The sequence below is a fragment of the Leucopleurus acutus genome, assembly GCF_964270905.1.
Source record: "Leucopleurus acutus genome assembly, chromosome: 17".
Classification (NCBI taxonomy): Eukaryota; Metazoa; Chordata; class Mammalia; order Artiodactyla; family Delphinidae; genus Leucopleurus; species Leucopleurus acutus.
The window spans coordinates 62569464-62585372 of record NC_139159.1 but is presented as its reverse complement, the minus strand read 5'-3'; the positions used below and the strand labels follow the sequence as shown (position 1 = coordinate 62585372).

Here is a 15909-nt window from a genome sequence, read left to right as displayed (position 1 = left end):
GTTAATTGTTTTCCTGTTGGTTTTCTTGATGGTTTTAACTTCTCAGTTCTAAAAGCTGTGTTGAAGACGTTGATAACTACTCTCAACTTATTAATTCAAACATAACTTCTTACAACCATCCAATTTAGTAATTACACAAATTTTTTCCTTAAAAGTGGAGACACATTTAATAAATAATTACTTGTTTGGAATAAGGCATTATTATTAGATTTTTAATACTGTTTCTACAAAATGTGTTTTTGTTAATGAGAAAAGGAATGCCCTAATGATTTGAAAGCTTAGTTTGTTTTCTTTATATGTGAAGCAAATGAATTTAAAATCTGGAAACCTGTTCCCTTTAGCTAATAAACAGTTGTGTAGAAGTTTGTTTCCAAAAAGGCTTGTTTTTAATATGGATAATGTCACTAAATAGTTTTTCTTTTGTCCCCCTCGTCCCCATCATCTAGTCCAATATCAGATGGAAATGATGCGGAGCCTTCGCCATGTAAACATCGACCATCTCCACGTGGGCTGGTACCAGTCCACATACTACGGCTCGTTCGTCACCCGGGCGCTTCTGGATTCTCAGTTCAGTTACCAGCATGCCATTGAAGAATCTGTCGTTCTCATTTACGGTTAGTAGGAGTTTCCTTTATTATTCTTTTCTTCCCTTAATATTATTACTACTACTATTTTTGCTTTCTGTCTTTTCGCCTCTAAGAGCAGCCTGGCAGGCCTTCTCAAGTAAATACCAACCCTGTTTCTGCAGCAGCCTCAGCAGCAGCTAAGTCTAGACAGGGTTTCCTTCTTTCTGTTTATTTTTCTTGCTATCAGAGCCCTGATGTGTACATTTTGGAATGCTGGAGTAGCTGCTTCATTTTTATTCCTCCATCTCCCCTCCCTCATTTGAAGGGGCTGGTGGAACTAGACCAGATGTCTAACAAACCCCGATTGCTAGAGTGTCTGGCTCTGTACGTGACTGACCAATCATAACACAGTGTGCCAAGTTTTTTTATACCTCTGACAGCAGCATACAAAACCTGGACTGTTTCTTAGCACAAAGATTTTTTTCTTTTCGGCCTATTTAATGGTGTTTCCTCAAGCTCTCCAGACCAGATGTTCTGTGCTGTATCAGAACTGTAGGCAATTTAACAGCTTTATAGCCTTCCCCCTCCCCAAACACTCACAGTTTGCCATATCTGGCAGACTTGCATATAGTTTCCAGCTGAGAAGTAAATGTAACGTCCTGAGTATCTGTCAGAAAAAATACTAATGAATACGATCAATCTTATGAGCTGCCCCCAAATTGTTTCAGTATGTTAACAATTGGATTACAGTAAAGAACAAGTTGTTAAAGTGTACTTATACTGGCTGGAAACATTGCATCATCAGACCTTGATGAATTTTCCACTTGTTTCAATCTATTTTGGTTTTCATTTTATCACCTATTGCTAAAAGTTTCACTGTGTTAAGTTTCAGGCAACATGAATGTTAACACAGGTTTTAGGCGAATATTGGCATGCCGGAGCCGTTATGCAGCAAGTGCTAAGCTCCCTCACTCACGGAGTGTTTAAGCGTTAGCTTTGATAAAATTAGTTTCTCTAAAACTAAAGAGACACTTGTGATTGCACTTAGACTTTAGTGGTTTTGTTTTTAGAATCTGCTTTAACTAAAAAATTTGAACAGTGATTGTTAGGATGGATAAATTTTGGAAGGGCTGTTTATTTAAATTAGTGGACTAAGAACTACACAATGTGTCCAGTGAATTTTCATGTTTAATATTCATTAGTACTTTCCTTCTAATTATACAAGATGTATGTAAGATGTATAGAACATATGCTATATTTAATTTTTGTCAAGATTGCTGGTTCTAGCTGAGGAATAGATTTGAAAATAACTGTATTTTGTATCTTCTGTTTATACTTTCGGGAGGAAGTTATTCTGCCTATTATAAGTAGGATGATAGGTTCCTGCATTTTCACTTACTGTTTGCTATGCTGGTTTGAATCTGCTTCAAATTGTGTTCTGATTATTTATTTTGATCTTCATTTTGCAAAGACTATGATAATTAACAGAATGTGCCCAGAACCAGTGTCATTTGGGCACTGGTAGTGACAGAATTCTTAGTAATTTCTTTTTCTTTTCCTTATTTGAGATCCCATAAAAACTGCCCAAGGGTCTCTCTCACTAAAGGCATACAGACTGACTCCTAAACTGATGGAAGTTTGTAAAGAGAAGGATTTTTCTCCCGAAGCGTAAGTGTTTGGGGGCCTATAAGGCATATGTTAAGGATCGGGTGTTTTTCTTTTAAGATATTAGTTTGCCACATGTATTGAATCCTCGGTGGTGGTGTGGTAATGCTTTTGCCATGTGGACGGTAGAAGTTTCTGCATGGCTGAGTGCCACTTGATTTCTCCCTTTCCATGTTTAAACTGTTCTTTATGGAATGTCTCATCTGTTGTTCTCAGCATGAGTGAATTCAGTTAGAGTGGGGATTAATTAGCTACTGGATTTGAAGAAATATATGATTAAATAAAGGGAGATGGGATGAGTGAGTGTTCAGTGGCTGTCAGATTGTAAGTTCTGTATCAGAACAGTCGTGAGCTGTTTGTCTTATTTTCTGACCTGTTTCATTGGGGGTGTGTGTGTGGAAAGATACAAATATTTTGGGGGGTTCAGTAAGGAATGTGGATTTTTTGGATATTTTATGGGTGACAGGTATGCAAAGAATTAATTGAAAAAGTTGTTTTGTGATCCTATATAATGGCATTGGAATATTTACATTAAAATTTTAAAAATTCAGAATTCTTTCATTTTCTGTTAATTATAGGAATTTTTATTTCTTATTAAAGTTAGTGCTTTTGACTTCATGTAGGACAGACAGTTCATTACTAGTTTACCATTTGGCTCCTAAAGAAATTAAGATGCGAAGCATTTAAAAAGAAAAGCTAACTCTTGAACAGTTCCTGGGCATGGTAGTTATAATTAAACTCTGAGGAGTTGCGTTCTCGCCGTGTTCTCAGCCACCGCGTGTGGAGTAACGTGTGAGTGTCCTGCTACTTGTTAATCTCTTGGGTTCAGTTGGCTTTTAAAGTGAACTTTCCAAAAACTAGAGTATTTCTCTTTTCTAGCTACTTTAAATATTTTAGATATAGATTATATAGCATGATTTCCTATGGCATTTACATTTTAGTATCTGAAATTTTGAAGATAACCTGATTGTGAAGAAACAATAGTTTCTTTTGCTAAGAGTCTTATTTTCTAGTCTCATAGCTCCAACTCGGATCATTTTCAGAGTTGTTCAAATCACTCGACTTAGGCTTGACTCTGTAAAACTCTAGTTTCTCTCCCTTTTTAAAAGTGCTAATGAGACAGAAATCCTGAAGAGGGCCTGTAATTAGGGAAAATGTATGAAATAATCACTTTAACACTTACTTCTGACCATCAGACTAATGTATTTTTAACATGCTTCACAGATTGAAAAAGGGAAATATCACCTTTGAGCACATGTTTGAAGAAGTGCCGATTGTAATTAAAAATTCACATCTGATCAACGTCCTAATGTGGGAGCTTGAGAAGAAGTCAGCTGTAGCAGATAAACATGAATTGCTCAGTCTTGCTAGCAGGTAAGCAGCCCTGTCTAATGAAAAGTCCCTTTTTTATCACTTTCTGCAAAAGAGTCTTTTACTTAGACTTTAACCTGTGAAACAAGAAGAAAATTACTTAAGCACATTTTGAGGTTCTTAAGACATAGTAGCAACATGTAGTACTTGTCCAGCTCTACTAAAATCCAAGGAAAAACACCATGATTATTGATAAAGTGAGATGGTGTTTGAATACTAATAGCTCCTGTTATTATAGGAACGCTCTGCTGCCTTCTCTGTGTCATTTTTGCTTTGAGATGGTCCATGCCCACAGGGGAGGGGTTTTGTGATTTGGCTCAGCTTTATTTATTGTACAGTATCCTTAGAGGCCGTGGTATTAGGTCTGGATATTTAATAATGCTTGGGAGAAAACCAAAATGCTTCTTTGTTTTCCTGTGGCATTTGCCCTTGTTCAGATGTAGACTCTATAAGCAGTAAGCTTTCCATTTGAATTTTCAACCAAAATTAGAATTTTCTGAACCTCACACTGGCTTTTGCTTCTTAGACAGTGGTGACATCATTTGCTTCATTGTGACTGCTTTGGCTATCTAGTTGCTAAGATATTATTTATTATATTGATAAAATGCTGACTGAGGTGTTCTAAAACAGATTATTTCCTTTATGAAATTAATGTTTCATTTCCCCTCATTGATTGCTTTTAACAGAAATAGGAACAGAGTCATGTATATAGCTCCTGTTAAATTCCCTTTAAGCCTGATGTTAGTGATTGTTTTGTGGCAGGAGAAGGCTAATAGCAAGTAGGTAATCTATCAGTATGCATTTGCTGAATGGCTTAGAAAAACAAGGTGTGTTTTCATAAAGCAGCCAGTTTGGAACAGAAGCTCAGTTATTTATCAGGTTTCTAGTTATCCCAGATAGAAGCTAGTACAAAAGAATATGCAGGCTTTGTACTTCTTCAGTATAAGACAAGTAGGGGTAAACCCAGAAGGACCAGTATACCCAGTGTTCTTCTCCATGCACTGGGATGGGTGGCACTGTGGTTGAAGTGCCACCTTCATTGCATGAATTCATCACAGAGGCCACTAGAAAGTCTTAACAGGGGAAGGAGATGGAAGCTGGATGGTAAACGGAGGGCTCAGTAACACAGCCAGGTTGCAAGGGTCATTTGGCACTAAAGAGTGTACTGTTTGACTGCAAATGTATGTTCATAATAGTCCTTTAATTTGTCTCTTTTAGAAGGTCATATTTTTCTTCATTGCTTTCACAAACACACTCGGCACACCTGTATTTAAAGCATTGAGCTAAGAACCTTTTTCAGCATGCAATTTGATGTATTAAGTATATAGTTATATAATAATTTTAAATTTACTATGTGAAAGCTTTTGCTTACATATTATTTACGTCTTCACCTTTCTCCGAGCTTCCTTTATTGAGGATACAAAACAAATACAGCCCTTCTCTGCTTTCCCATTACCAATGAGCTGGTCTGTAATGTCTGTTTGTCCAAAGCGGCATTTAGAATAGCCAAGAAAATGTTCCCAGTTCGCCATAGCAACTAAGATCTGGACAAATATTTTATTATAGTTTTTAATCTTCTGTATTTTATATGAAATAGGAAGAGAATATGTTTGCTTTCCATGTGAAGTTATTTAAAAGGGTAAATTGGTGTTCCTATTGGGAGAAGAAAAAAAAAAAGAAGCAACCTTGAAGCAGTGCTTATACGAATGGACTGTTACTTTGGCCCAAATTGATAGTACTAATTTAAAAGACTGTAGTGTAACCTTTGTACCTCTCAAATTTTAATTTCTAACATTAGTAGCATGATGATTGCTAATCATCATTTGCCATAAAACTTTTTCTAAGAAACCGCATCAGAAATCATTCTGAAGTAGCTCCTTAAACATTTTGCTTGGTCTTGCTTATCACAACCCATATGCGTGTTCCAGTTCTTTCATTTACCTGATAACTTTGCTTTATGCTATGAATAAAACATATTGCATTCCCTTTCATTTAAAAAATTCTAATTCTTAATTTTAATATTATTAGACGGAAGTTCTGGTAATGGTTATTTCATAACAGCCTTTATTCATTTTTAAAAATCAAGCCTTTGGCTTTTCACACATGAAAAAACAATTCTGTTCTTATTTCCTCTTTAAAAAAGTAAACTAAGGGTGGGCATCATACATGAAGGATAATAAGGACAAATTGATACTGTAGCCAGAGCAGACTTATCACTGCACCTCTCCATTCACATCTGTTTAAGTTATCTGTTTTCAGTTCTTTCTTTCCTTGGAAATAAAAGAAAAGACTATATTATTGAAACTGCCAACAATAACTCCGTTTCACGATTCTAGTTGAACTGGTACTGAAAAGATCCCCATAAAATTGCTTTTGGTAGTGGACCTGATTTCCTATGAGTGTTACCTGTGAAATAGTTCTGTATTATTGTTAATTCCTTTTGCCCTTCAAGACCTGTACTGTGCAGATTTTCACGTATTTCTTATTGGTTAGATTTCTGAAGAGCACTATAGTAACAGAAGTGTTACGAAATGTTTAAAGTCCACATACCTGTGCTTGTGCTCTTTCATTATAATTACATATACCTACAACACGTAATGTTAGTACTTCGCGTTAAAGACGCTTTTTAGTAGAGAGGGAAGTTCTCTTCTAGTAGCACCTTTTTCATTGCTAAAATCAGTGTAGTCAGTCTCCAAGATGTAAGGTCTGGAAAAAATAATAGATCTTTCTCTGCAATGGCAGTTAACTCTTCTTAATGGCTTTCTCCAGTGTCATTGCTCTCTCCTCGATCACCCAGTCAAGGATTGGTGGTGATCTTTCCCTTCTGTGAATTTCTTTTGCGCTTAAGAACATAAGTGACTTATTTAACAAGTAATCATGTAGTTAATTACAGTATTTCTTGTATTTAATATAGTTCTTTGGGCCTCAGTTCTTTAACTGGTGAAAATGAGGGATCAGTGTCTCCCCTGAGGCCTCATCCAGCTCTGTCTTTTTCTGCACCCTCTCTCCTTGGGTATCTCCAGTTCCTCTCTGTACTGGTTCTTTTCTGTTACATTTATTGACTGGATTTTCCCATTAATTTTTTTTTTTTTTTAATGCTCGACAGTTGAGAAAAATTGAAAGGATAATAAGTAATACAGTGAACACCCATAAACATTGACCTGTATTCACCAGGTGTATGTGTTGCTACATTTGCACCTGTTCTCTTTCTCTCTCTAGACATAAATGGGTACTTTCTTTCCTGAACCATTTGAAAGTAAATTGCAGATGTGGCACTTAACCCCTAAATACTTGAACATGCATCTCCTAAGAGTAAGTAAGGACACTTAAACTTGTTTAAAGTCACCATCATCTTAAACAACAAGGTTACCAAAAAAACACCTTTTGACCTCGTGCCATTAATATCCGTCTCCTTTAACCTTTTACTTCATTTTCTCCCCCCCTTTTTTTTTTTACAGTCAAACTCTTAATAGGATTTTCTGTATGTCGCTGTCTGTATTTACTCATTTTCCACTTATCCTGAACACTTAGTATTCCATCTATTCTGTGTTGTTAGAGTTCTCGCTGAAGTTGCAAAAGGTAACTTTATCACGATATTGTTGGATGTTACAGAGTGTTGAAAATTTAATATGTTGATAAACCTTCTTCCTGAAATACTTTCTTTGTAGTTTAGGATACTACCACTGGGTTACTTCTGGGTTACTTCTCATTCTCCACAGTCAACCTTCTTCTGCTCATCCCTAAATATCGGTGTTCCTTGGGGTCTGTCTTCCTGTGTGTGATTCCTGGGGTGATTTCATCTTATTCCTTGTCTTTTGCTACCTTAGGTCAGGGCCTCATTATTTCTTTTCCTGATTACTTTCACAGTCTCCTAACTTCCTGCTTCTAACCTTTTCCTCTTTCATTGCAGTGATCTTGCTAAATGCAAATTGTGTGATCATATTACTCCTTTGCTTAAAATATTTGGCTGAGTCCCCATTGTCCTTGGAGTAGCATCCAAACTTATAGCCCAACTTCCAAGAGTCTTTGCACCGTGAGGTCGTTTGCCTCTTCAGTTTCATTGCTCTCTTTTTTCCCAGTCTTGCCCTTCTCCCGTGCTTCTTCTGATGGACTGTTACTTGCAGTTCTTCAGGTGTATCATGCTTTTCATGCCAGTGTCTCTGACTGTGCTAACTACACACAGTATCTGCAGTGTCCCTCTGCATCTTCCTTGTCTCCAACTCCCATCTTCAGCTCCTTCAAAAACTCAAAATTCAGCTGTCACATAATCTGGCAAGTCTCATCTGATCCCACCAAACTGTCTTTTATGCTTCTGTTCTATTATAGAATCTACTACCACTGTGTTGCATTTCTTTTTGTGTTCCTTGCTTCTCACTAGAGTGCTTTGAGTGCAACAATGTCTTATATAGTATCTTATAACAGAGTGACTGAATACAGTATCTTATAACAGAGTGACTCGAAAAGTATGTACTCAGTAATGTGTGTGAAAGAATGCATGTGAGAGGGCACAGTATAGTTAAATTTCAGCCCTGAAGTTACTTGGAAAGCATTGTAACTAAATAATCAGTGGATCTGGACATTTGATTAGCTATTGGGGAAAAAAAAATATTTTAATTCCTGATCTTGCACCATCAGCTCAAATTATGGATGAATTAAAATCAGACTATTAAGAAATTGGAAAAGAACAGAAAAGTGAATACTTAGTCTGATGTCCAAAGAAGAAATATTTAAAAGTGAAAAATGATTCACAAAATTACAATGGAATAAGATAAATATGAAATAAAATTTAATTTGAAAAAAGCACTTGATTCTTCAGTTAAGTCATTAGACCAAGCTGCTGGATCGAGGTAATATACATAGTGCCAGACTGGGATTAAAAGATAAATTTATCTACACACACACGCACGCACGCACGCACACACACACACGCACACACACACACGCACACACCCCAGACCTATGCTCTTTCTATTATTTAAGATAGAGAGCCAAAGCTTTCTAATTATTTTCTTTAGGTTACAGATGGAATCCATGTTTTAGCTGGATTTACTTTTAGTCATTCCCAATATTCCCAGTCTGTTTCTTCCTCAGCCTTTTCTTTCTCTGTAAGTGCTGTAACCAACCGTTTAGCTGCTCAAGCCAGGAAGCTGGGAGTCTCCCTTGATTCCTCTCTCAGTTCTGCCCACTTTTCTCCATGTTCACTACCACTGGGCTGTTCCAGGCCGCCACTACTTCTCTCTGCAGTGCCACAGTAGATTCTGTGTGTGTGTGTGTGTGTGTGTGTGTGTGTGTGTGTGTGTGTATGTGTGTGCGCGCACGTGCAGTTTTAAAATAAAATTCATGTAAAATAAAATCTAACATTTTAACCATTTTTAAAGAATACAGTTCAGTGGTTTTTAATACATTTGCAATATTGTGCAATCATTACCACTAATTTTGAAACATTTTCATCACCCCAAGCAGAAACCCCATGCCTCTAAGTAGTCACTTTGCCTCCCCTCATCCCCTTGCAGCCAGTAGTTACTTTCTGTCTCTGTGGATTTGCCTCTTCTGGACGTTTCCTATCAATGGAACCATGCTATAAGTGGCCTTTTGTGTCTGGCTTCTTCCACTTAGTATAATGCCTTTAAGTTTCATTCATATATCAGTACTTTGCTCTTTTTATAACTCAGTAGTATTTCATTGTATGTACAAATCACAGTTTGTTTATCCATTCATCCTTTTCGTTTTTTTTCCCCAATTTCTGTCTGTTTTGAATAACGCAGCTATTAACATACATGTACAAGTTTTTGTGTAAGCATAAGTTTTCAGTTCTCTTGAGTATATACCTAGGAGTAGAATTGCTGGGTTATATGGTAACCCTATGTTTAACTTTTTGAGGAACCACCAAACTGTTCTCCACTGTGGCCGCATCATATTACATTCTCCCCACAATGTATGAGTGTTCTAATTTCTCCACATTCTTGCCAGCACTCCACAGTGGACTCTTAACTGTCTCCTAGTTGCTACCCTCCGGTGTATTCTCTGCATAGCAGCCAGGCTAAATCATTTTAAAATTTCAGGCAAAACATGTCACCAGGGATTCATGTCAGAGTCGCGGGTTCTCATTCACACTAAGTGACCGTGTGGTTGGGGTGTTGTGCGAGGCAGCTAATGGCTCCTGGTGTGTGCTTGTCTGGCCTCCGTAGCCTGTCTCTGTGCTCCTCCCATGCCAGGCCTCCTCTTTTTACCTGTCTAGTTCTTACCCACCTCAGGCCTTCAGCACTTGGGCTTTCTTTCACCTAGAATACTTTTTGCATGGCTGATTCCTTCTAATCTTGTGCTTCCAGCCTGTCACCTTTTTTTTTTTTTTTTGCGGTACGCGGCCCTCTCACTGTTGTGGCGTCTCCCGTTGCGGAGCACAGGCTCCGGACGCGCAGGCTCAGCGGCCATGGCTCACGGGCCCAGCCGCCCCGCGACATGTGGGATCTTCCCGGACCGGAACACGAACCCGCGTCCCCTGCATCGGCAGGCGGACTCAACCACTGCGCCACCAGGGAAGCCCCAGCCTGTCACCTTTTAAAAGAGATATTCTGACCACACTATCTAAGTGTCTTATCTCCCCTCTTCCCTCCTCCCCCTCCCCATCAATTGTAAGCTCAGTGAAGACCGAGACCAGGAATGTGTCATTCACTAGTGTCTCCTTATTTGCTATCACTGAGGCTGGAACATAATAGGTGTTTAGTAGATACATACCTGTGTGGAATGAATGAATGAGTACTATTTGTCAGCTAGTGATTTTTAGAGTACATATATGTGTACTGGGCCTTAACATGGTAGGAGATAGTTGTGGGCAGAAATCAGTGAATATGGTGGGTGTTGTACTAACCATTAGCATCTCTTTGTAAGAAGATTTTGGTAAGTAAGCTGCAGTAGACATTTATGGAGAGGAAAAGAAAGATGAATGACTGTACTTCAGATTTTAGGAAGGGCAGAGGGGAAGGAGCCCTCTTGCTTCATTTGGCCTTGCAGAATAAATGCTATTGTTACTCTTTCAGAACCTGCTAGGTAGAGAAATCATGTGCCAGAAGTCTCAGTCCGTTTGCCGGTTCTTCCTTTCTGTGGCTACTGATTTGAATGCTCTGGAGCACAATTGGGGAGAGCGGAGGCGGGGCTCAGGAAACAGGTTCAGGAGTACTGAGCCTAGGTTAAACTTGGTTGTTCAGAAAGTACCCATTTTAGATACCCTGCTAGATATGTTTAACTCTTTCTACTCTGACATGTGTATGCTCTGACACTAAGAAATTGAGCTATTTCAGATACCCTTGTAGTTAATAGTTGTGGGTTCGATATGGAAAGTTTAATAACAAGCTGACTCTCATTCTCTCCTCTGCCTTTGCTTTCCTGTATGTGTGTGCTTTCATTTGTTTTAGCAAATGGCAGATCAGTTTAATATCTCAAAACTACTTAGAGCAGTGGCAGAGCTATAACTTTAAAGTATGACACGTCAGTATACTTACTTTATATTTCAGCAGTCATTTGGGGAAGACCCTCCAGTTGCTGATGGACAGAGTGGATGAAATGAGCCAAGATATAGTTAAATATAACACATACATGAGGAACACGAGTAAACAGCAGCAGCAGAAACATCAGGTTGGTATTATGGGAAAATTCAGCAAACATAGAATTTCTTTTGAAGTATGGTGCTTCAAGAGTCATCTTCAAAACGATCTCAGTTATCTTTGATAAAGCATTGACTCTCAGCTAGTAACTCTATCATGTTTTAAAAGATTATTCTTTATATAGTATATTCTTAATATATTATTTACAAGTTGTACTTAAAAATACCTATCTTGAAGAGAGCTGGTAGATTAAGCTCAGATTGTAATGCCAAGGTTATGCAAAAAAGAGATACGTTTATTGAGAAAATCAGAGGCAGAGAGATTCTAGAGGGTCACAGCTCATTTCTTTACTAACTATAATTGGTTTGCTAGTGGCTCATTGCAGTACAGTTAGCAGTCTTCAGTTCATTTAAAAAACTGAGCAATTGTGATTAAGAGCAAGCAATTTTGATAGGAAATAATAGATCAACTGCTGTGAAATAGATAGTATAATACAGATTTATCTGGAATTACCTGGATATTCTCATATGCACATCCACACGGCTCTGGCCATTTAATCTTAATCTTTATTAGTGTTGCCTGAAGACCACATGATTTTCACAGTTCCTGGAATACTGTTTTGGACTATATTGCTCTGAAATGTTCTTAGCATTTGATTCATAGATAAGTTGATTCCAGAATGTACATACATGTGAGTGAGTGATTACTCTGTTCATTAAAATGTACTTTAAATTAGATGTTGGTAACTGTAGGATTTTAAGCACAACTAAGTGGTTCTGAGAATATCATATTTAAAAAATTAATTTAATACCAATGTTCATATATTTAGTGAAATTTAAAATACTGTGTTTCTACACACATAGAATTTTTAAAACACATATAAATCTATAAAGTATCATTTTTTTAACTGAAAAGATGGTGGTGAAGATGGTGATGGTGAAAGTCTCTTATAAACTGGGGAGAATAAAACCAGCTTGATCCCATTCCCTTGCTGGTTCTTCCTGTAGGTAAAAGACCCAACTGGAGGATCAAATTGAAAATCTGTCACCAATGAAACAGTGGATTCTGGAAACCAATCTTAGGAGATATTTTTTAGAATTCTAGTATGATATAAATTTTTGCATTTGACATTTATTCCTACTTAGCACCATTCATAACCCTTTTTAGATTTGTCTCACTTCTACTCTCATACCCCATAATGAGTAGAAATTTTTGCAAAGCAAGTTACTTCCCTTATCTAAGGACTTAAAATTTTTACTAGCCTACCCTGGTTTCCAATCATTATCTGACCTTTTAAGGCTGTGTGTGGGATATTATTTCCTCTGATGTTGTAAGCAGTCCACAGCTATTAGCGTCTTGATTGTAGTTTGAACTATAAGTTTATAGTTGATATATACTTTTATATATAACCCCACTTTCTCTGCATTGAGTCTTAAGAATCCAGAGTTTGAAAGTTTTTGAAGCATTATCTGTGCTAATATTCTTTCTTCGGTGTAGAGCTAAAGCACAGATGATTATCTGTTGTTAGGAATTGATAGTATTTACTGTTATAATAATAACAGGAATGGTGACGTTATAATAGTAACATCATCAGTATTATTGTTACTTTGGTCAATAAGGATAAAGCTGAAAAAATTCCCCAATATGGTATTTCATTACTTAGTTCTTCAAGTTAAGAGGAATCATACTTGCAGTGCTGTTTACCCCGTTGTCATAATTGGTCAAGTTACTCCCTTTCGCTCATGAATCTTGAGCTTCTTTGCCTGTAAGCCCCATGTTTCTCACATAACCAGTTTTGTTTTTCTAAATCATTAGTTATATAATCTTAGAGCTCAGAGTGACACTAGAGTTTACAACAAGGAAGTTTTCTTTGACTGTTAACCATATTTAGCCTCTTAGAAGCAAGAGTTATGAAGGGTTACATTTATAAAACCGAGATTGGAGTTCAAAGCAGTGGAGTTTTGCTGATCACATAAGTGAGGGAGGTCTTTTTTCTCCCCAGGTAGAGAAAAATAACCCAATCATTTCCTCTCTGAATTTTAGTATCAGCAGCGTCGCCAGCAGGAGAATATGCAGCGCCAGAGTCGAGGAGAACCCCCGCTCCCTGAGGAGGATCTGTCCAAACTCTTCAAACCACATCAGCCCCCTGCCAGGATGGATTCTCTGCTCATTGCAGGTATTGTTAGCCAGTGCAGAGCATGGCTGGTTTTCTTTATTCTTTAGGAAGCAGGAGACAGTGAGAGATTCACAGGGTAAGACATCTAAAAGTTAGTGTATTTAAAATGGTTAAATGATGGACTTGAATCTAGCACCTGTAATTTCTGAAATTTAAGAATTTGTCAGTCTTTGTTATTTCTAAGGTCCTTTCAGTGCTTCACTCTGTGTTTATCTAAACAAACACTTTTGAGATGGGATTATATAAACTTTCTAAAATGGGAAGGTTTTGTGTGAGTCATCTTTCATGGAAACCAAGAAAAAGTGTTTATCATCTCATAATGCAAAAGACCATTGAGTTCAAACCCCTTACTTTTGATGTTCTAGCCTAGCCTTGAGCCCAGTCTGTAAGTGGGTGTTTGAATTGAACTGAAGTTTTTGACTCAAAGAAGTATTTCCCTTACTTTGACTTGTATTGTAGCAACATGAATGTAACTGTCCATGGACTTTCTCTGGGGGTAAACATTTAACACTGCCTTAAGGTAGTAGAGCCATTGTGTCCTGTGCCAGGACTTGATTTTGAATGTATAACATTCATGCCCTTATTTAGCTATAATCACCTTATTTCTGTATGAATGTTGTTGAATACTGTTTGATTCAGTCAGCCAGTTGTCTGAGAGATTTGTTACAGTGAAAATCCAACTCAGAGAAAAGAGGGTCTTCTGCAATTTCTCAATTCTGTTGATATATTTTTAGTGTGGGGGAAATTCCAAATTCCTTAAAGCTTTCTGGTACCTGTATAAATGAGATTCGGGAAACTGAGACCCCTTACTTACTTAAGGGCCACTTCAAGCAGAATTGTATTTGTTATACTTTCAAGAAATGTGTAACTGTTGCATCAGATTAGATCATTAGTTTTAAGACTAATGCAGTGGTGGAGCCCTTTCCTCACATGGGCTCCTTGCTCATGCTCTGTCTGGGCTCTGGGGGTGCAGGAGCAGGCTGTTAATATTTCCGGAGCACGGACTGAAGACTACTGTAGTTAACATCTGGGTCAGGTGGGTCTGGTTAGTTTACAGTTCTGTGATTTGGTATCTCCTTTCTAGCTGGCTAAGAAGAGCTAGTGCTGTTTTCTCACTTGTCTTAGTTACAGTGTTGGTCTGGTCTGCACAGTCAGTACATTTTGATTGACAGCTAATATGTGCTTAACTGCTGATAATCTTTTTAAAAGTTGTCGTTTTTCTTCATTATCCATGTAACCAAGAGTGGAAGATAGCTTATTTAAAAAAAAAAATTATATTCTTTATTAATCCCTTATGAACGAATAGAATTCTTAACTCTTTTTAAAAAAAATTTTATTGAAGTATAGTTGCCCTACAATATTATATGTTCCAGGTTTACAATTTAGTGAATCACAGTTTTTTAAGGTTATACTCCATTTAAATTTATTACAAAATATTGGCTGTATTCCCTGTGTTGTACAATATAGCCTTGTAGCTTATTTTATACCTAATAGTTCGTACGTCTTATTATTCCCTACCCCCATATTGCCCCTCTCCCCTTCCCTCTCCCCACTGGTAACCACTAGTTTGTTCGCTAAATCTGTGTCTGCTTCGTTTTTGTTTTTGATTCAAAACATAACAAAATAAAATTCTGATGATTCTGTGTTATGCTGATTTTCTTGTTTGACTAGTATTCTGGGTCATTTTATAGTTTGTGGAACATTATGACTCTCTTTCTCACTTTCCCAAATGCACAGGCCAGATTAACACTTACTGCCAGAACATCAAGGAGTTCACTGCTCAAAACTTAGGCAAACTCTTCATGGCCCAGGCTCTTCAAGAATACAACAGCTAAGAAAAGGAAGTTTCCAGAAAAGGAGTTAACGTGGACTCTTGAGATCACATTGGGGCAATTCTCGGAAGAAACACGCTTGCATATTGAAAAGTCTTTCTAGCAAATAATAAAATAATAATAAAATAATCTCGACTGCTTGCTCATTTGGTTTTAGACATATTATATTTATCTTCTTATTTTTATTTAGCTTATACCTGTGTATTTCCAAAGATAAAGCAGGCTTGACCAGAAGCATCACCAGGCTCCGACCTACAGGCTCCATCACCTTTGTTATACCTCTGTGGTGCCACATTTCAGCCACCGAGTCCAGTGCTGCTTGTCCCGATGCCCGACCCAGAGGCCCTGGTACCTACTGTGAATCTAGTACTTCTTCGCTCCCAGGTGAGCGCCCCTGAAGCCCCAGGCTTTGTGTGCTTGCCCTGGCACCCCTGGTCCCCAGGCCTAGAATCGCTTGGCGTGCTTCCCGTGGGTCCGCCTTTTCATTTCTTCAGGTGATGGTTGCCCAGGCCCCATGCTCATAGGCCATTCATCGGGCACAAGAATTAAAAAAAAAAAAAAAATCATTTCACCAAAGGACCATGTTTTTGTATGAAAATGAAATTGATTCTGTGTGTGTGTGTTTTCTTTTTAATTGAGGGCTTCATGTTTATTTTTTTTATACCGTGAAATATAATTATGCTAATAACAAGTTTTAT

At 37.7% G+C, this 15909-nt stretch overlaps 1 protein-coding gene across 2 annotated transcripts in view; it reads left to right on the top strand.

The window, feature by feature from the left end:
- EIF3H (eukaryotic translation initiation factor 3 subunit H) overlaps positions 1-15311 on the top strand; it is an 87165-nt gene extending 71854 nt beyond the window's left edge. Inside the window, exons 3-8 of one of the 2 annotated variants that reach the window (XM_082858589.1) lie at positions 447-614; positions 2135-2234; positions 3456-3605; positions 11117-11234; positions 13247-13379; positions 15117-15311. In XM_082858589.1, the coding sequence (XP_082714715.1) occupies positions 447-614; positions 2135-2234; positions 3456-3605; positions 11117-11234; positions 13247-13379; positions 15117-15214 (767 nt within the window). In that variant the 3' untranslated portion in view covers positions 15215-15311. Of the gene's footprint in view, positions 1-446; positions 615-2134; positions 2235-3455; positions 3606-11113; positions 11235-13246; positions 13380-15116 lie in introns of both variants that reach the window. The other variant, XM_082858588.1, reaches the window with a different exon arrangement.
- The last annotated feature ends 598 nt before the right edge of the window (positions 15312-15909 follow it).